This window comes from Pyrus communis, chromosome 3 (assembly GCF_963583255.1).
Source record: "Pyrus communis chromosome 3, drPyrComm1.1, whole genome shotgun sequence".
Classification (NCBI taxonomy): Eukaryota; Viridiplantae; Streptophyta; class Magnoliopsida; order Rosales; family Rosaceae; genus Pyrus; species Pyrus communis.
This window is the reverse complement of record NC_084805.1, coordinates 7,953,484-7,975,857: the sequence shown is the minus strand read 5'-3', so window position 1 is coordinate 7,975,857 and position 22,374 is coordinate 7,953,484. Positions and strand designations below refer to the sequence as shown.

The 22,374-nt window shown below is 37.6% G+C and overlaps 1 protein-coding gene across 1 annotated transcript; it reads left to right on the top strand.

Moving 5' to 3' along the window:
- The first annotated feature begins 2,119 nt into the window (after positions 1–2,119).
- LOC137730308 (allene oxide synthase 3-like) lies at positions 2,120–4,383 on the top strand. Its single transcript, XM_068469377.1, has one exon. The coding sequence runs from the start codon at positions 2,144–2,146 to the stop codon at positions 3,689–3,691; it is 1,548 nt and encodes a 515-aa protein (XP_068325478.1). The 5' UTR covers positions 2,120–2,143; the 3' UTR covers positions 3,692–4,383.
- The last annotated feature ends 17,991 nt before the right edge of the window (positions 4,384–22,374 follow it).

Here is a 22,374-nt window from a genome sequence, read left to right as displayed (position 1 = left end):
ACAATTTATATTCAAACCATATACACAATTTTAGCTTACATGACAAAAAACAATAAGTTATATAACATGTCCTTAGTATACATTCAAGCAATGCAAGTGGCCTTTTATTACAGTATATAGAGGAGTAGATTCAAATCATATTAGCTCCCCAATCTAATATCTAATTTAACTATCGTTTGAAAAGAAAAAATAAAATACTTTCAAGCAACCCAATTATTGTGTTGTTGCTTCCAATGTAATCATGCGCAAAAAATTAACTCATATTGAAAATGTGTAACCAAATTATTGTGTTAATATTCAGAATCATCATGCATGGAATAGAAGAAACTTTTCAGCGCCCATGGTTTGGAGAAATTTTTCATTGTGATGGGAACACAGATGATACACAACGTGTTTTTATAGAAGTGGTAAGAAATTTTATTTTTTAAATTATTAACTTTTTAACATACATATTTCATCATTTATATAATAACATGTGGTATACCACCCTATGTACCAGTCACACTAAAAAAATCTCTTTATGGTTTGGACAAGAAAAGTGACCTGAGAATTAAGACCATTGGTGTGTCCGCTGCCTCACCAGGTTCTTTTAATCAATTTAACCAAACATGTTTCATATGTTCCGTTATGTCCTCACAATCTTGAACTGGGACAAAATCGCATGATTCCAATTTTGCGTTGTTTTGGTCTTACCAAAATTCTTATGCGAGACTTTTATTTTCTGAAAAGAGTCTTTATCCCAAAATACTAGTATAATATAAATATATATATATATATATATCGATGGATCTGTGACACCACCTTCTTATACATGTTTTTGCGTCACTCTGTAATATATTTTTATGATCCGAACCGTTTACCTTTATGTCTTCTCTCAAAGATTATGTTTAACAAAAATCATCCAAATCTGAAACTATATGACCGTTGGATTAAGGTTTAAGGATCGTATTCGTCTATTTTATTTCCTACAAATGAATGTCTTAATAGTTTTGAATTTGTCTAATTTCTTGTAAGGATAAGTTAAGAATGATGTTTAAAAAGATAGACGGTCCGGATCACTAGAATACATTACAAAGTAGGCACCTTATAAAAACGTGTGTCAAAAATTGTGTAAAAGATGTGGCGCCACATATTTGCCCCAATATATACATATATATATATATATATATATGTATATGTATATATTATCAACACATTAGATAAACAGAGACAGAAAAATACTAATACTATATACCATCACCTTCCTTCCTATTTCATTAATTCATCCACGTTTGTTTTCATCATCTCCTTCAAGTTTTAATTTTCAATTGCTTTTACGGACCAAACTCTGAGTCTAAAACGTTCTAGTCTCTGTTGTAACTTTTATAGACCATTTCCGCAATTTTCATTTTAGCAGTGACCCCTCCGTATAAAAATCTTAACTCGGATAAATACACACACACACACATATATTGCAACGAATATGTGACACCACTTTCTTATACATGTTTTTGTGCCACGTTGTAATATATTTTAACGATCCGAACCGTCTACCTTCATACCTTCTCTCAAATATCATGTCTAACAAAAATTACCCAAATCTGAAACCATATGACCGTTGGATTAAGGTTCAAGGATCATATTCGTCTATTTTCTTCCTTACAAATGAATGTCTTAATGGTTTTAAATTTGTCTAATTTCTTGTAAGGATAAGCTATGAATGATGTTTAAAAAGATAGACGATTCGGATTACAAAAATACATTACAAAGTGGGCACTTTATAAAAAGTGTGTCAAAAATTGTGTAAAAGATGTGGTGCCACATATTTGCCCCAATACACACACATGTACACACACACACACACACACACACACACATATATATTACCAACACATTAGATAAACAAACAGAGACACAAAAATACTAATACTATATACCATCACCTTCCTTCCAATTTCATTAATCCATCCACGTTTGTTTTCATCATCTCCTTCAAGTTTTAACTTTCAATTGCTTTTACGGACCAAACTCTGGTCTCTGTTGCAACTTTTATAGACTATTTCTGCAATTTTCATTTTAACAGTGACCCCTCCCTATATAAATCCTAATTCGGATAACATTATAACCTACGACATACAAATAATTGAAACTAAGTCGCAAAAGCATGCACATTGTTTTAATACCTTGTACAACTCATCCCACCACTTTACCTCTAAAACCCAATTCCAAACTCCAAATCAAAATCTCACCAATCATGTCTTCTTCTTCTTCCTCTTCTTCTTCTTCATCACCAAGCAACCTTCCATTGAAGCCGATCCCCGGCGACTATGGCATGCCATTGTTCGGAGCCATCAAAGACCGCTACGACTACTTCTACAACCAAGGCCGAGACAACTTCTTCAAAATCAGAATGGAAAAATACCAATCCACAGTCTTTCGTACCAACATGCCACCCGGAGCTCTCATTGCCCCAAACCCTAAAGTCATAGCTCTTCTTGACGCCGAAAGCTTCCCCATTCTCTTTGACACCACCAAAGTTGCAAAACGCGACGTTTTGGATGGCACTTACATGCCCTCCACTGCCTACACCGGTGGCTACCGTATGTGTGCTTATTTAGACCCCTCCGAGCCGAATCACGCCACTCTCAAGCGCTACTTCGCATCCCTACTCGCTTCTAAACATAACCAATTCATACCCCTTTTCCAAAGCTCTCTCTCCGACCTCTTTCCGAAATTGGAAGAACAAATCTCCAAAGATGGCAAGGCAGACTTCAACAGTTTGAGCGACGACATGTCATTTAATTTCGTGTTCGAGCTGTTTTGTGGTCAAAGCCCGTCAAAGACAACGTTGGGATCCAAGGGGCCTAGCTTGGTCACACTTTGGCTCTTTCCCCAACTTGCCCCTCAGATCACATTTGGGTTACCCAAGTTTCTAATGTTTGCTGAAGATTTCTTACTGCACACGTTTTCCTACCCTGCCTTTCTCGTCAAGCCCGCTTATCAGAAGCTTTACGATGCGGTTTACGAGTCCGCGGGTTCGGCTTTGGACCTGGCCGAGGGTAATTTCGGAATTTCAAGAGAAGAAACTTGTCACAATCTTTTGTTTTTGGCTGGCTTCAATGCATTTGGTGGCATGAAGGTTTTGTTTCCTGCTTTGATCAAGTGGGTTGCATCAGGAGGAGGGAATTTGCACCGCCAGCTCCGAAATGAAATCCGGACCGTTGTTAAAGAAAGTGAAGGTACGATTACTTTCTCCGCATTGGATAAGATGACTTTGACCAAATCGGTGGTTTTTGAGGCCTTGAGGATCGAGCCTCCAGTTCCGTACCAGTACGGGAAGGCCAAGGAGGACATCGTGGTACATAGCCACGACGCGACATTTGAGATCAAAAAAGGGGAGATGATTTTTGGAAATCAGAATTTTGTGGGGAAGGATCCAAAGGTTTTTGAGAATCCGGAGGAGTTTGTGGGCAATAGGTTTGTGGGGGAGGGTGAGAAGCTGTTGAAGTATGTTTACTGGTCCAACGGTCGTCAGGCAGATGATCATCCAACGGCTGAGAACAAGCAATGCGCGGGCAAAGATCTAGTGGTACTCATGTCTAGGTTAATGTTGGTGGAATTTTTCCTTCGATACGACACATTTACCGTTGATTCGGGCACGGTGTTGTTGGGTTCATCAGTGACGTTCAAAACGTTGACCAAAGCCTCATGAATTTGGTCATGGTCAAATATATTACTTATTTGTTCTCGACGTATATAAGATATTTTGGTGATTTAGTCGATATACCTATAAATAAGTAATAACCTTGCACGTCTTAATAATTTATATGCTTTAAATTGTTTGATTTGTAGATCTCAAAATGTGATTAGTGATAATGTATATTTGTATTTGAAGAATTGAATGTAAAGTGGTTAATTTCATGTTTCGTTATTTTTGTATGCCATTTTCTTTTGTAGTGTTTTGTTGTTTTGGTCTAAAAAATGTTTCAAATTATCACTTAGTACTACAGTTTAGTATTATTCTTCTTCACTTGTAAGTGAGAGATCTTAGGTTCCATTCTCGCCAAATGCGAATTTGAACTACATTATTATGGCTAACTCAGTGTGAGGCTTAGTTCACTCCCCACCTCCTTAATGTAGATACTATCGTTTGTTCAGAAGAAGAAAAAATTTCAAATTACCAGGAAAGAAAGAAAAGAAACTAGAATTTCCTAGGCCCTAGGCCATGTATGGCTCAAACTCCCAATTAAATTACTGCCAATTACAAACAATACAAAAAAAGTCCTCTTTTTAACCATAATTCTTATATGAGTTCAGCCATTTCTATCTCCACTACACTTTTAAATTTGAGTTTTTCATTCCCTTTCAGATAAGGAATGGGTTTAAATAAATGAAAAAAAAAAAAAAAAAAGAAAGAGAGTAGTCCTACTGAAAGTCGGATGGAGCTTATGGTTAGTTCAACACAGCTCATTTTTTTACCAAGCTCGAAGTAAAATTTGACTTGCCTTAATGAAAGCTAAAAATTAGTTAAACAAGTTATATAAACATAATCTAAGTAATCAATATAAACATAATCTAAGTAATCTACTAGCTAACTATGTTCTATTGGAGAGTTGACTTTTTGTAATTAATTTAGTTACCTTTTTTTTAGTCCTTAAAATCAGATTGTAATTAGGTTATTTGATGTTTATTTCTTTCCTTGTAAATGACTCTTGTACATTATATATTTTCCTCCTTGGTGAGAAGAATGATATCAGAAAATTAAGCCCCAAAGATAAGCTCCAATTAGCATGGTATCAGAACAGAGATCCTAGGATTTCTGCTCTGCCCATTCCCTCAATCAAACTCGGCCCTCCCATGAAATACCTACCACCACTTCACGGTGGAAACAATTTCATCCTAACCGATCCTACCCCTATACTAAACACTACAACCCTAACTGACCCTACCATGAATCCTCATGTTTTGAGTTCTTCCGACATGCCTCCGGAGTCCTTAGGTAACAATGGTTATGCTTTTAATATGAATAATTGTGATACTCAGTCCAATTGGATTATTGACTCCGGTGCCACATATCATATGACCTATGACCCCACTGATCTATCTTGTGATACTGTTCCACTTCGACGAAATATTACTAATTGTGTCACCTCACCGGTAACTGGTGCTGGCACTGTACGCCTCACGCATACCCTCTCTTTGCCACATACACTACTTGTACCTTCACTAAAGCATAAATTAATGTCTCCTGGCCAAGCTACTGAGCATTTGAATTGTTGTGTACTATTGTATCCAAAGTTTTGTCTTATTCAGGATATTCTCGCGAAGGAGATAATTGGTCATGGTACTAAGATGGGGGATCTCTATTTTGTGGACGATGTCAGTACAGGAGGGGTTAATCTCGTCCAAAGAGCCATTGATCACAAACGATGTCAGATATGATTATGGCATCACCGTTTGGGTCATCCGTCTTTCAGTTATTTATAGCATATGTTTCCGGATTTATTTGTTGGTTGTTCAGTTTCAGACTTTAAATGTGACACTTGCGTACTTGCCAAGAGTCACCGTGTCTCTTATCTTTTGAATTCTAATAAAAGTGATATTCCTTTTGGTTTTGTTCATTCGGACGTTTAGGGACCATCTCCGATTACTACTTCATCTGGTATTAGGTGGTTTGTAACGTTCATAGATGATTGCACACGGATGACATGGTTATACCTTCTTAAGCATAAAAGTGATGTGTTGCTGGCATTTAAGACATTCCACACCATGGTTCAGACACAGTTTTCTACTAAAACCCAGATTTTGCGTTCTGATAATGGTGGTGAATATGTTAATAATGATTTTACACATTATTTAACTAATCACGGAATCCTCCATGAGACTACTTGTCCTCAGACTCCTCAACAGAATGGGGTGGCTGAGCGCAAAAATCGTCATCTATTAGAAACAACTCGATCGCTATTGATTGGGGTGGATGTTCCCCACTCCTCTTGGGATGTTGCTCTTCAGACTGCCACTTACCTTATCAACCGTATGCCATCCAAAGTATTGAATTTTCTTACACCTTTGCAAGTTCTTGCTACATTCGTGCCTCTACCGTCCGTTTTGGTGCTGCCACCGTGAGTTTTTGGATGTGTTGCCTTTGTTCATCTACATAAAAATCAACAGACAAAACTTGACCCGTGTGTTCTCCGGTGTGTTTTCATGGGGTATGGATTACATCAGAAAGGGTATCGTTGCTACCACCCTCCTTCATGTCGGATGTATACCACCATGGATGTTACTTTTTCCGAGTCTGAGATGTATTACTTTTCGACTTCTTCCAACCCTCTTCTTTAGGGGGAGACACTGCATGACGAGTAGGTTTAGACCATGGCTGCTGCTACCAATGATCTTTCGTTGCCATTATTAGTCAAGCCCACAGTGGTCGCACTGCCAGCCCAGCAAACAGAAGCAACATCGTTTCCCACAGAAGTAGCTGCAGGCGCTGCAGTGCCGTGCTCACCCACGGCAACAGTGTTGCCACTTACCGATCTTGAAACTTCTATTGATACTATTCCCCCCTTATCTCAAATATAGTACCACCAGATGACCATACTCTAGAGAATATTCCTGAGGTAAGATCTACTATCCTTATTGATGTATCCGATGTTCCGAATTATCAGTTACCTTTCAGGAACAACTGGGGAAAGCCACCCAATTGATATTCACCGGAAACAACGAAAGGCTCTAAATATCCCATTGCCAACTATGTGTCATCACATAAATTATCAGAACCTAGCAAAGCTTTTGTACAACAAATATCCAATGATAGCAAACCAAGTTCATTGAAGGAGGCACTATCTGATAATTGATGGACCAAGGCAATGGAGGAAGAAATGGATGCACTTCAGAAAAATCAAGCATGGGATTTAGTTCTATTACCCCGAGGAAAGAAGAGAGTGGGATGTCGATGGGTGTACACCATTAAGTACAAAGCTAATGGGTCGATTGAACGATACAAAGCACGATTGGTGGCCAAAGGATACACTCAGACGCATGGTGTTGATTATATAGAAACATTTGCTCCGGTAGCAAAGATTAATACGGTAAGAGTGTTATTTTCATTGGCGGCTAACTTGGATTGGCCATTACAGCAATTTGATGTGGAAAATGCTTTCTTACATGGTAATCCTAAAAAAGAAGTGTATATGGATATTCCACCTGGTTATGCATCGGTTTCACAACCCAGACTAGTGTGTAAGTTGAATAAGGCATTGTATGGATTGAAACAATCTCCTCGGGCATGGTTTGATAGGTTCCGGACAGCTATGAGGAAGTATGGGTTCAGGCAGAGCAATTCCGATCATACACTTTTCTTGAAACGTCGAATGGGTAAATTGACAGCACTTATTATTTATGTGGATGGTATGATTGTTACAGGTGATTGATAGAGATTTTACCACACATGCAAACGGGTTAAAAACTCTTATATTACTTGCAAGAATGACAAGGTTGTTGTAGTATAAACGGTTCTCGCAAGGTCGTTCTCCACAGGGATTATTAAATAATTCAAAACAAACCAAATTCCAATTAATTATTGTAAAGCAGAAAGTTGAGATGATTGGTTTTATAACCTACTTAAATTAAAATGAATTTAATTAATAAAAATACACGAATTTGCAATATTAAAGATGAAGGGAAAAGAAAACTGTTTTGAAAAAATCAAATTAAGAAAACACTAGGGTTTCACCATCACCTAGCAATCCTATGTATTTTTACCAATTACTTATGATCTACACATGCCACTTTGAAGGTTAGGTTTTCTTAATTTATATTCTACTTGGAACCTCCAACATAGAACGTATATCTAACATGCAACTCGTCCGGACGTTCGGATCAAATCTGAACATGAGAGACTCATTATGCTTTATGAAAACCCTTTGAAAAACCATGCAACCCTTAAGATGTGGTGTTCATCTTAAGTGAAATTACAATTATTAATAACAAGAAGCCAACATCAATTTCAGGGAACCTTCGGACCAAAATTGCATCAAATTACTTTTCTAAAGATCCTAATGGTGATCAGACATTAAGACAATTAGATAGTTTTAATCATGGTGATCAATAATTCAAAGTATTCATGCAATCAATCATAAGCAATTAAATAAAAATCACATATTCATGCTAAGGCTTACGGCTTCACCCTAGCAAAAGGAGTTAGTTGCGCATATTCATAATTGAAATCATAGAAAATATTATTAAGAATAAAAGGAACGAAAACACCTTAAAGTAGAAAATCTCTAAGAACCCTAACAATTACTCTCTGTCTCCAAAGTTGCATCAAAGTAAGCCTTCTCCTGATTAAGAACGGCCAAGCCTTTTTTAATATCCCCTAAAACCAGCGCACAAACCCTAATAAGTATTTTATTCCCACTAAGAAACTAAATAATAATAAAATAAAATAGAAAATAAAGTCCTAATTAAACTAGGAAAAACTGCACATAAACTGTTCAGCCACGTTTTAGCCTCAAATCTCCTTCAAATCCGGCCCAAGATAGCTTGTTTTAAAGATAAGAATGTTCTGAACACATCTCCAGAAGGCCACGAACCCATCCGAGGTCATCTTGGGCTCCAAAAACGCAAGTTAAGCCCAAAACGTCACTATTCCAGCACTGCACATTGCTCCTTTATTTTGTTGCCAGAAAATCATCGCTTGGTAGAAAAATCTGATATTTTGATACGATCAACCAAGTGACTCACGAACGTCCTCAAATTGGAATTACTCCAAAATTCATCCATTTGACCATGTTTTGCTCCAGAAGAAGTCGAAAGTCCTATATTAGAAATACAATTCAAAGTATCAAAATTCTTCCAAATTATTAACCAAAATATATTAAGAATAGGGTAAAATATATAATATAAAATATACTAATCAGTGATGATAAAGAGAAAATCTCAAGGCTGAAAGATTACTTAGCAACTGAGTTCGAGATGAAAGATCTTGGTGGATTGAAATATTTCTTGGGTATAGAAGTAGCTCGATCTAAACAGGGTATATTTCTATCTCAAAGAAAATATGTTCTTTACTTGTTAGCTGAAACTGGAATGCTTGATTGTAAACTGGCTAACACCCCTATAGTCCAAAATCACCATCTTGCCGTGCACCCTGATCAAGTTCCCACTAACAGAGATCGTTATCAAAGGTTAGTTGGGAGGTTAATTTATTTATCTCACACCAAGCCTGATATTGCGTACGCAGTAAGTGTTGTTAGTCAATTTATGCATTCTCCGAGTGAGGCACATATGGGTGCAGTTGAACGCATCCTACGATACCTGAAGTCCTCACCAGGTAGAGGTATCATGTTTTCCAAGAATGACCATTACCGAATAGAGGGTTACACCGTTGTAGATTGGGCAGGCAATGTTACTAATCGTCGGTCCACATCTGGTTACTTTACATTTGTGGGAGGAAACTTAGTGACTTGGCAAAGTAAGAAACAGAAAGTGGTTGCTTTATCAAGTGCAGAGGCGGAATACAGGGGTATGGCAAAAGGAGTATGTAAACTATTATGTCTTCAGAGGTTACTTGGTGAACTTGGGTATCCTTCGAATTCAGCCTCAGATTTATTTTGTGATAATAAAGCAGCTATCGATATCTCACACAACCCAATTCAACATGATCACACAAAACACGTGGAAGTTGACAGACACTTCATTAAGGAGAAGTTGGATGGGAATATTATTCAATTCCCGTTCGTAAAGTCAGAGGATCAATTAGCGGATATCTTAACTAAAGCTATTGCAAGTCAACCGTTCTACAACTCTCTTGTTAAGTTGGGCATGAACAACATTTATGCATCAACTTGAGGGGGAGTGTTGGAGAGTTGACTTTTTGTAATTAGTTTAGTTACCTTTTTTTGAGTCCTTATAATCAGATTATAATTAGGTTATTTGATGTTTATTTCTTTCCTTGTAAATGACTCTTGTACATTATATATTTCCTCCTTGGTGAGAAGAATGATATCAGAAAATTAAGCCCCAAAGATAAGCTCTAATTAGCACTTCTGTGGATGATTGCTGAAGCGGGTGATAGGTGCATTATTTATCATATTTTCATATTAATTATCCCTAAGTTGTGTTAAGGAATTGATCTTAAAAGAGCCTTATTACTTTCTTTTTCTCAGTTTCAGTCATGGACCCATTCATTCCAATTTCACAAATGAATCCCGCAGAAATTGTTTTCCCGTCAGAATCGCGCGGCTGTGGGAGAATGAAGATTTGGAGGCTTTCCCAATTTTTCCTAGTGACGTGCGATATATGCCTGGAAATATAAGAGATAAAGCTACGTTTCTCATATTTTTACAGAATTTTCCAGCAGATAAATAAACCCCAAAACTGGCGTGCAAGACAGATGATGTGCTTCTCAAGCCAAGAAGGATTCTTTGCTAGTTTGTGTCATTAATTGTTTAGGAGTTTGTTTTATTTTAGGAGACTTTCTCCCAGAATTTTTAGGTTTTTCTAGTATAAATAAGGTCCCTAAGATCTCTCTAAAAGATCCATCATCCATCCATCCACCACCGCACCATACTACCATTCACCATCTCCACAATTTGTGAAGAAGAGCTTAGGGACGTGCTTTGCCATGGATTCCGGGTTCTATCTTTCTTTTATTTTTATTTCTATGTGTAACTAAGTTATTTTCCAAGGTTTATGATGAAGCCATGACATGAATATTTGCGAAGTACTTTGTTAATTATTATCCGATTATATGCCATGTTATATTCTTAATCTTTGTGGGTATTTTATTCTAGGTTCAAGTTTCTAATGACTGATCACCCTTAGGAATTTTGCATCTAGATATTTAGATAAATCTATGAGGATGACCAATCAATTAGGTTTATTGGAACTAAGATTAAGAAGAGTAGACAAATTAGTGACTATGACCAATATGAAGCTAGTCCTACTTGGTTGACATGATTCTTCTACGCTTAATGGGTTTTTATGTGTTTAATTGTATGCCTAACCAATAGGATATAGTTAACATGTAGAGATACAAGAGTTGATGTCTGGCCACGAGTTAATTCATACCTTAGAAAGAGAAAGAACAACCTTTAACATTGGCATGGTAATTGGATAGTAATTGGCTCAAGGAACAGTAAATAGGATTGTTATTGGTGGATTCATAACCTTTGGTTTTCTTGTGTCGTGTGTTTGATTTAGTTAATTGTCTTTTCTTTTTCTTGTTAATTATAGTTTTAATCAATTATTCAATTCAATATATCCTTTGTTTGTTTAATTAAGTCTAGCGTGATTAATCAGTTAAATTGGTGTTAAAGCAATCCATGTGGGATCGACCTCGTATTTGCATATATTACTACAATTGATTCGTGTGCTTGCGAGTTTAATTTGGTTTAAATTAATCTATTATGTAGGTTAGTTAAAATATACATCAGCGGACGTGCTAATTCTCTATCGAGCTCAATAAGCGAATAAGACGGATGGGTGGTGTGATGATGAAACATGCTGCTATCTTCTACACTAAGCGACTTCGGCGGTGAAATGAACAATCTTGGCCATGGCTTCTAAAACCTGAAGACGAGGTTATACTTTATACTATGAAGTTCAATCTTCTGCAATACGTTCGACGGCTTCAACTATAGAGACAACGATGCTAAAAGGGGAACTGAGCGTCTTTATGGTGAATGTTGTTAGGCCATCTAAATGCCGAACTCTAAATGATACTTGTGAGTAACCAATCATAAACTACTCCACTTCGTTGAGACAGCTGATGAAGTGACCTCGTTCAGGGAAAGAATCAAAGACTCTTCACTAGCTAAGACTTGGAAAAGATAACCAGTCTAAAGATAAGTAAGTGTTTAACCAAACTGGAGAAACTCATAGACTAAGCTAATTCTATGACTCCAGTGATGTATAGCCAACCTTATTTTATGTCGATTTGTTAACCCAATGATGTTTAACCACACTGAATATGGGTTGACAGGTTAGTAGAGTATTAAAAGATAGACAGTTAGATGATTGAAATATATCATAAAATATACCATACAAAATGTGTTAAACAATTTGTCTCCCAATCTTAATATAATGGTTAAGAGATATTAGTAGGGTGAATGTTTCGGAGAATGCATGTACCTCCATAGTTCCATCCCTTCCAATTTATACCTCAGTGGGCCTCATCTCTCTTTTATATAGGCATAACTTACCTTAACCATCATTAACCTCATTCATCTTTGAACGCTCAAATATTTAAAACAAAAGGTAAATCATAGTAAAACCCCCAAATAAATAAAATAATAAACAAAAGAATAATGATTAATTTAACTTAAATCACAATAATAACAATAAAAACAATAAAACATTTGTGCCATTGTCAAGATTTGATTAAGGGGATTTGATGAATAGTCACCTCAGCATTTTTCAATTTTTATTTTATTTTTACATGTTATTATATATTTTTTGTCATATCCCGGCTCGGGACGGATCACTTCCCGGGCCCGCTCCACCACCGTAGCACGATATTGTCCGCTTTGGGCTTACCATTCCCTCACGGTTTTGTTTTTTGGAACTCACGAGCAACTTCCCAGTGGGTCACCCATCATGGGATTGCTCTAGCCCCATTCTCGCTTAACTTCGGAGTTCCTACGGAACCCGAAGCCAGTGAGCTCCCAAAAGGCCTCGTGCTAGGTAGGGATGAGAATATACATTTAAGGATCACTCCCCTAGGCGATGTGGGATGTCACAATCCACCCCCCTTAGGGGCCCGACGTCCTCGTCGGCACACACACGGCCAGGGTTAGGCTGTGATACCAAATTGTCATATCCCGGCTCGGGGCGGATCACTTCCCAGGCCCGCTCCACCACCGTAGCACGATATTGTCCGCTTTGGGCTTACCATTCCCTCACGGTTTTGTTTTTGGGAACTCACGAGCAACTTCCCAGTGGGTCACCCATCATGGGATTGCTCTAGCCTCATTCTCGCTTAACTTCGGAGTTCCTACGGAACCCGAAGCCAGTGAGCTCCCAAAAGGCCTCGTGCTAGGTAGGGATGAGAATATACATTTAAGGATCACTCCCCTGGGTGATGTGGGATGTCACATTTTTAGAAATTAAAATGTAAGTATTGAATAATTAAAACTTTCCACTATCGTGGTCTAAATTTAATCAGTGTTTGAAGTATCTTGGATATGCTCGATATTTCTATGGAAATATCCAAAAATTCAGGGAACGATATGGAAATGGAAGGTGAAGTTTAGACCTCACCCCATATCCACGATATTTCTGGAAATTAGTCAATTTCCTCGATATTTTCAGGAAATATCTAGTATTTGCAGAAAATTTGCAGGAAATATCCATAGCCTATGCATTCTTTATTATTTAATTTCTTTCGTTATGGTATTAGTTTACTTCAATAAAACTTGTGCTGCTTTCGTGACGAAAATTTCAGTTATGTATAATTTATTCATTCTAGTGAAATGCTTTACTTTATTACTTGTCATTAGAAAGATGTTTTTCTTATCACATATCACATACTTATTGTTTACACAGTATCTAATTATTAATTTTTTATTCATACGTGTGTTGTAGCTTTATATGACATTCCCTAAAAAATAATTTTAAGTTTTCATGTTTTTGAGCAAATTTCCATCATTTCCATTGAAGGCAATGGATATCGATATCGCTATTCGATATATCCATTGATATCTCCACAAGTTTGCCAATTGATATTTGCACTGATACCGATATTTTAAACACTGAATTTAACTAAAAAAGAGAGAGGGTGAAATAGAGAAAAAGAAAAGAGAGGTGTAGGGAAATTCTGTGTGCACTTTTTTCTCTAGCTTTTATTTATAGTAAACATAACATGCTTACTTGCCTTATAAGTATGAAAGCCTATGATCTTCTAGAATACGCAAGAGTCCTAAATACAATCTACTATAATTTACACAAATTTAATAAAATCTTTAAAGTAAATAACTTTCCACATATTTGTGAAAAATTCCATAATGTAAAGAAAGAAGTTCTATTATTATTTCTTTCTTAATGAGAAAGGAATACAACTCAGAGTATATATACATTTGTCTAATTAGGCTCAGTAACTAATTATACTTAATTTAATCTCTTAACACAGAGATTAGTTACAAAGCTGTTATAACAAAAAATACAACTGTATAAGACAGTTGTACACGCTATTAACTATGAGGTATCCCTTTACATAATCCTGCAAATCAGGCACCACCAAATGTGATAGCATATGGAACCCGCCGAGTATATATATGATGCATTCTTAGTGCTTCAACTTCCACCGAAACAAATTTTCTTCAACCAAAAACAAGCAATAGCATGGCTTTGTTCATCAGAAAGGCAGTGCTATTAACGGTGCTCCTTTTGTTCACACTAACCCTGTGCGATGCACGGAAAAGAAGATACATTAGAGTTAAAAATGAGTTGCAAGCCAACGGAGATTTGTCGCTTACCGTTCACTGCAAATCCAAAAATCATGATTTTGGTGTGAAAGTGCTCGCCCCTCATGGCTCCTTTGAATTCAGTTTTAAACCTAACATCTGGGGCACGACACTATACTACTGCAGTTTTTCTTGGCGGGGTCAATTGAAGTGGTTCGACGTGTATAGAGATAAAAGAGACAAAAATCTTGACAGTAAGGTTGAGTGGAGTATACTTCCTGAAGGCGCATGCAGGACGACATGGGACGGGGAGTCATTTTCTGAATGCATTCAGTGGAATAAGGATAACTGAACACATATCATATACGTACGTGTTTCGCTATTTATACTCAACAAATAATCATATAATAATAAGTGTTCAATTGTTGTTTTGATTTCATACTTTTCTCTTCTTTTTTGGTCGATTGAGTCTTAATGTGCTGGAGGCCCTGATAACATTTCATAGATTTGATTGTGTAGCATCAAATTTCTGTCATCTTCAGTCTTAACGAAAATGTAATTATAAAACAATCAACAAATGATCAAAGATCAAAGCTTCACACACCCATGAGGAGAGGGGTTGGCCAATGGATCTCTGATGCCTAAGTCAGTAATGTGTTTGGGGTTTGTAATACAAACCCCAAACGGGCATCAAAAGCTTACCAAAGGTGATGGAGGTATTTATAGGAGGTGGCTGGCCACGAGGCAAGTTTTTATCATATATGACCAAAATTTAAGCTCAATTTCATAAATGTCATTGTTTATTAAAAAAAAAAAATCAAACATAGCCGAAAACACAAGTGAATAGACTCAAATACCCTCAAAATTAAAAAAAAAAACATAAACCTAAAATCTAAACCCTACTAGATAATGTTTCCTCAAATAAAAAAAAAAAAAAACCCCTACTAGGTAATAAAAGAATGGAAATTTCATAAGCTTGTAAATAATTCTAGATTCACTGCCAATCATTTGTTGTATGCGACTATATCAACCTATTAATTTATTTCTGCCATTAATAAAAGGGCACTTCAAATCAGAAAAATCTTTTATGTGATCTTAGCGAAAAAGTAAAGCTCCGTTTGATCTAACTTGTCAATACCACATACAGAACAACTGAATTCTAGTGATTGTCAGAAATTAAATTTCATGAAGTTGATTCAGGGGTGGAAAAGAAAATTAAGAAAATCCATTTACAATTTCTACATGAAAAGAAATCACTTGTGAAAGTAAGCCAAAGAGCTCCATTCAATTCCTATGACCGAATGTATACCCTAATTTGGTTAAAGTACGTGCCCATTCCAGGTTGGGGGATTACTAACCTAATTTTTTCATCCTCCATGAATGAAGTATTTTAGACGCTGACTGATGTTGTTTAGTGTTATAAAATATTTTCATGGTGTTGAGACTTTCCTGGTGAAGTCCACCTTTCGATAGTCCAAGTAGCTAGTCCTTGTATATGTGTATTATATGAGTTAGATTGAAAATGGACTCTAATGTATAAAGAATTCAGGCATATTGTAATCCGGAGTTAATTTTTAGGGCATTTAAGTCTATCAAAATGTGTTTTTGGCTATAATTGATAGTTTTTTTTTTTTTTTTTAAACCAACATTTGTGAAATTAGAGACTAAATTTTGACCATATATGATAAATTCTCCCACAAGGCGCCATCCTATTGTCCAAAACATATCATCCATAATTGATTGTAATGGAAGATAATATTTTGAGATAATGATGAGTATATCCGTAATTGATCGTGCTAAAAATTCCTTACTTGATATGGTTGGATCAATTGGGATTATATTAAAGATAAAATTTAGTAATTCATCATATCTTTTAATGCCCTTAACTTTTCCATGTCAAGCTGGAGAATACTATTTGATAGCCCTGCCCATTTAATGAAGGCAATTTTGCCTTTCTTTGGAGAAAAATCCACATATGGCATTCTAGATTTTTGTGATTATTTTTTAATCCACAGATTAAGAGCTAGAAAGCACTCCAATTGCGAAATGTAAAATACTCTTCCCCGCCGGAATATGTAAATAAAAACGTAAACTTCTATTTTTTTTACATTTTTGGAGGTGTGTCTCGCCAATCAAAGAGAAGACAATTAATAGAATTGAGAGGAATTTCAATGGATTTTAGTTGTCTACTTCACCAATACCTGGCGTAGCGATGGGCATTGGGCTAAAAATGTGAGTTTGGACCAACCCATGCCCATTAGCAAGTGGATAGACAATGACCGAAACCCATCTACCAGATTACTAGGTCTACCCACACGACCCAACTATTTGATAGTAACGTCCTTCCCACTGGGTCCATGGGTACCCAGTTTTATTTTTCTTTTATTTTTCAGTTTTGTACATTTTTTGTTCCTTATTGTCCATGAAAGTTTTAACGATCAAGGAAATAATTACCGGTAACCAACAAATAGGGAGAACATCAATTTGTTAATAAATACTTGAGGTGATTTACTGACTATGTTACCGTAGAGAGAAAATTAATTGCAATAATCAACCCATATATGTTCACCACAAATTTCATTAATTGTGTACTCCTAACAAGTGTATTTTTTTTCTTCTAAATATAAAAATTTGGAATGCCCAATTAAAGTTTTAGAGTACCGATAATAATTCTCATAAAAAAAATACATATGATGCATTATTTTAAGAATATTTATCAATAATAGCCAAAATTTAACACACAATTTCATAAATATCATTTTTTTTTAATAAAATCTTTCAAATATAACAAAAAAACTACTTATATAGACCTAAATACCCTGAAAATTAAAAACAAACAACAAAACCCTATTAGATCGGAATTTAGAAAAAATGTCGGAATTTAGAAAAAATGAGAGGCCACCACATTTTGTGATGTCAGAGTGCTCCCAGTCAATACCAATGAAATCAAGTTCAATCAAGCAAACATCATTGTGTATTCGCATATGGAGAATACAAGTCTGAATTACCGGTTACGTGAGAAGGCAGGTGGTCCTTCCCAATAAATTGGCCAGTTCGACTGAATATTTTGCAAGGAACAGGCTGTGGGTTGTCTTACATGCACCAAACATGTGAGCCGCACATTGTGCACCAAAGATGTAGGGACATCCCAGCAACGCCAAGATAAAGACTAGTAGATTTTTTTTACCTTTGACACTTGTTAAGCAAGTTTTTATATGTATGCTTACACATATAACTACTTTGGGTTTATTTTGTGTAAATCTCCGAGGCTCGGCATTGCCAACTCTTTTATTACAGAAAACATGAATTTTGCATGAAAGCAATCATTCGATCTTAGCTTTCGCCCTTTCTCTAAACTGATATCACACAAAAGAATTTGCCCTTGATATTCATACATCAGATTGATTGCAATTGATTTCATGAAGTCATATGAAATTAAGAAGCTAATGAGAAATCAGAATCCAAAGATGTCGAGGAGATCAATTCAAGCGTTTAGCTTTTCTGTGCAAATGGATTTTGAATTTTGTAGGATTTAAGGTCTATTCACTTGCGTTTTCTACTATATTTGAAATTTTTATAAAAAATGATATGAAATTGGATTCAGTTTTAGACCTAACTAGATATAGTACTCGCAGGTTGTTGATGTCACATCCCGACCTGGGCCCTCACCACATCCCGAGCTTGACTCTACCGTAGCACGATATTGTCCGTTTTGGGCCCCTACCACGCCCTCACGGTTTTGTTTCTAAGAACTCACACGAGAACTTCCCAGTGGGTCACCCATCATGGGAGTGCTCTCGCGCACTACTCGCTTAACTTCGAAGTTCCCATGGAATCTGAAGCTAGTGAGCTTTCAAAAGGCCTCATGCTAGGTAGAGATGAGAATATACATGTAAGGCTTACAGGATCCACTCCCTTGGGCGATGTGAGATGTTACAATCCACCCCCCCCCTTAGGGGCCCGACGTCCTCATTGGCACACTTCTGGCTAGGGATTGGCTCTGATACCAAATTGTCACATCTCGGCCCGGGCCCCCACCACATCCCGGGCTCGACTTCACCGTAGTACGATATTGTCCGCTTTAGGCCCCTACCACGTCCTCACGGTTTTGTTTCTGGGAACTCACATGAGAACTTCCTAGTGGATCACCCTTTATAGGAGTGCTCTCGCGCGCTACTCGCTTAACTTCGAAGTTCCTATGGAATCCGAAGCCAGTGAGCTCCCAAAAGGCCTCGTGCTAGGTAGAGATGGGAATATACATATAAGGCTTACAGGATCCACTCCCTTGGGTGATGTGGGAAGTTACAGCTGAGGGATTAGAAATTGTATAAAAAAATATGTTTCAAAGCTATAAAAAATTGTTACACTATAAAATCCAAAGAGTATAAATTGGGCGAATGAGGCTGTTGGAATTCTTTGAACCACTATATGAATAAGGCTCTTGGAATTCTTTGAACCACTGTATGAACAACATGATATGTAAGTGATTGATTGTTACACTCTAATACAGTTGTTATAAAATATACCTGATATCTGAACACATGCCGCGCCCAGAGTGGGCTAAAAATTCATAAAAAATAGGCGACAACTCTAGAATCCCAGATGGAAAGGAAGACAAATATTGTGAAATCTTAGCCCACCGATTGTAGATTAAGGAACCCTAGAAACCAATTTTATGAGTTTCCACCCAAACACTCACAACCCTAGGTTTACAGAGATGCACAATGCCCTTCAAAATAGAGACCACAAAGAAAATCCCTCCAAAAACAAAAATCAGGATTTTGATAGGAGCATATTCATGCGACTTAATTGGCTTGTTCTCGTGCATTTATGTTGTGTTTCCTTAGTTATTTTAGTGTTTAAAGTCACTTTTGTGTGTTTTCAGGATATAAAGCCAAAGTGTGCAAGAAGATGCAAATTGGAGTCTTTTGGAGCAAAAGAGGAATGAATGAGTTAAAGACTTGAAGAAATATGAATTCCTAATCGAAGATGGAGTCCTACTCACATGAGGATTCCTACTCCTACAAGGATTCCTACTTGAAGTAGGAAAGTTAACCCTAGGTTTCCCATTTTGGTAACCTTTCCTAATCTTAAACGTCCGTATTTTCCAGCCACTTTGAAGGCCTTGTAGGCACTTTAGGACACAAAACAAAGGCCCTAGCCCCCTTAAACCCCTTTGTCGTGGCCTTTCCCTTTCTTTCCTTCCCTTGCCGTGCAAGGGGGGGCAATTTTGTCCTAGGTTATGCATTTAAACACATGCTCCTTCCTAAATAAAACCCTAGCCGCACCTTGCAGCCAATTCCCTTTTTGATTTCTGATTTAATTTCCTAATTCTAGCAGCCTTTGACTTAATTTTAGTTAATAAAAATAAGCTAGGGTTTTAATTTCTGAAACCCTATATATTCTAAGCCTAGCCGCACCCTAGGGATCTCTCTCTTTTAATCATTCTATTATTCATTCACCCTAAGACCTATCAGCCGCAGCTACCATCACCCAAAAACCTCTTTGCCGCAGCCTTCTCCATTCATTCGAGCCACCTCCCATCTCAGCCGCACCCTTTAGACACCTTAGGGCATTCTTCATTCATTCATTCATCATTCCCCTTTTCAGCCGCAGCCACCATCAACCCTAAAACCCTTTTTGGCCGCAACTCCCATCCATTCCAGCCACTTCCCACTCTCTGCCGCAGCCTTCCCACCATTGCAGCCATCATTCCCAACCTCCCTACACCACTCACACCCCTTGCCGCAACCCTTCACCTCCATAAATCCATCTAAAAACCAAAATCACATCCAAATCACCCCAAAAACATCTCTGCCACAGCAAGGAGAAGAAGAGAGATGAGCTTAAACGTGCAGAAATTCAAGTGGAATCATTGGGCGTTTTAGGTGTAATCAATCTTTTGTTCTCTATGTTTAATTTCAATTTTGTTTCTCTTTCTGTGAACATGAGAGGCTAAATCCCTAGTTAGCTAGGGGGTGATTCAAAACCATGTTTATGCTTGCAATATAAATTGATTACCTTCGGTTGGAATTTCATGAGTTGTGGATTCAATTTGTTTAACTGCTTGATTGATAACTTATTTGTGTATGTTTATTGAGAGTGCACGCTTAGTTTTCATGCATGAATATGATGCTAGAATATAAGTGAGTTTCACCTAATAGTTACAAACTTATATTCACAAGTAGTCGAGGTCGCTTATAAACGATCGCGTTAAATGAATTCTTGGCACTAGTTTCATGCTCATCATAGTAACGAATGCCTCGTCAACACTTATAGTTTTCATGGTGCTTAATCTGATTTCGCATCCCTGAATGAGGAGTCGGAGATATCAAGTTTGACCAGGCCGCATCCCAACGATGCACTATGCAAGTGTTGAAAGAGTCAAAGAAGAAGATATTTACTCTTGTGGAGGCTACCGAAGTTCAAAGGGACGAAAAGGCTACCAAATAGCAATTACAGTAAGCGGATCAAGAAAATGGCTCCCGAGCAGACGAGATAGGATGGAAACCCGAAGAGGACGCCGAAGACATAGTTCTTGATCCCCAGCAGCCAGAAAAGACGGCTATAATCGGCTCACATCTAAGCCCAGCCGCGAAGAAATTACTTATGGCTTTCCTTAGGGAAAACCAAGACGTTTTTGCATGGTCACCGTCCGACATGCCCGACATCAACCCCAAGGTAGCCTGCCACAAGCTACACGTTGACCTCGCTGCCAAACCGGTGATCCAAAAGAGAAGACATTTCGCACCTAAGCAAGTAGCAATTATCAAGGCGAAAAATGACAAGTTATTGGAAGCCAGATTCATAGAAGAGGTAGCACACTCAGCATGGTTTGCCAACATCATGCTAGTCATGAATAAAGAGAAGGGCAAATTGAGGGTTTGCGTAGACTACACCAACCTCAACAAAGCATGCCCAAAAGATCCTTAACATGTCCCTCGAATCGATCTATTGGTATATTTAACTTCTGGAAACTAGCTGCTCAGCTTTTTAGACGCATACTCCGGCTACAACCAAATAACCATGTATGAGCCCAACAAGAAGAAAATTGCGTTTGTGATCGAGCAAGGCACATACTGCTACAAGGTCATGCCCTTTGGCCTTAAGAACGTGGGAGGCACTTACCAAATGTTAGTAAACATAATGTTCAAAAAGCAAATTGGCGTAACCATAGAGGTCTATGTCGACGATATCATGGTAAAGGGTAAGCAGAGGCCAGACCACATCCGCAACTTGGAGGAAACTTTCAACATCCTCAAAAAGTACAAGATGAAGCTTAACCCCACCAAATACACATTTGGAGTATCTTCAGGCTAATTCGTAGGGTACTTAGTAACCCAACGAGGAATTGAAGCACATCCCAAGCAAATCCGAGCGATCCGAGAGATGAAGTCTCCAACTACCTTGAAGGAGATCCAAAGCTTGACTGGACGAACAGCTGCCCTCAACCGCTTTCTTTCGCAGTCCACGGATCGATGCAAGCCTTTTTTCAAGGCTATCAAAAGGGCATAATGAGACAAATGGGATGAAAAAGTATCTCACATCACCTCCCTTACTATCCAAGCCGGAAGCAGCAGAGGATTTATACATCTACTTAGCAGTCTCTGAAGCAGTAGTGAGATATGCCCTCATACGATAAGAGTTGGGGGCCCAATTACTGGTATTCTACACTTCTAAAGCTCTCAATGTGGAAACAAGATATCCGAAAATCAAAAACTTAATTTTAGCATTAGTTGTTGAGGCTTAGAAGATCAAACCATACTTTTAAACTCATACAGTCATCGTCATGACTCAGTATCCTCTACGATCAATCTTACATAGTCTGGACGCTTCTCAACGAGTGATGAAGTGGGTGTTGGAACTTGGCCAATACGGTTTAGTTTTCTGACTCTGCACGACGATAAAGGCCCAAGCCTTAGCGAACTTAATAGCAGAATTCATGCCTAGCCTAGGCGACACAATATAGCAGCCCATCAACGCCCCAAAA

Bases quoted from the DNA above. Each gene is read 5' to 3' on its own strand.
- LOC137730308 (XM_068469377.1), top strand. From the start codon at position 2,144: ATGCACATTGTTTTAATACCTTGTACAACTCATCCCACCACTTTACCT.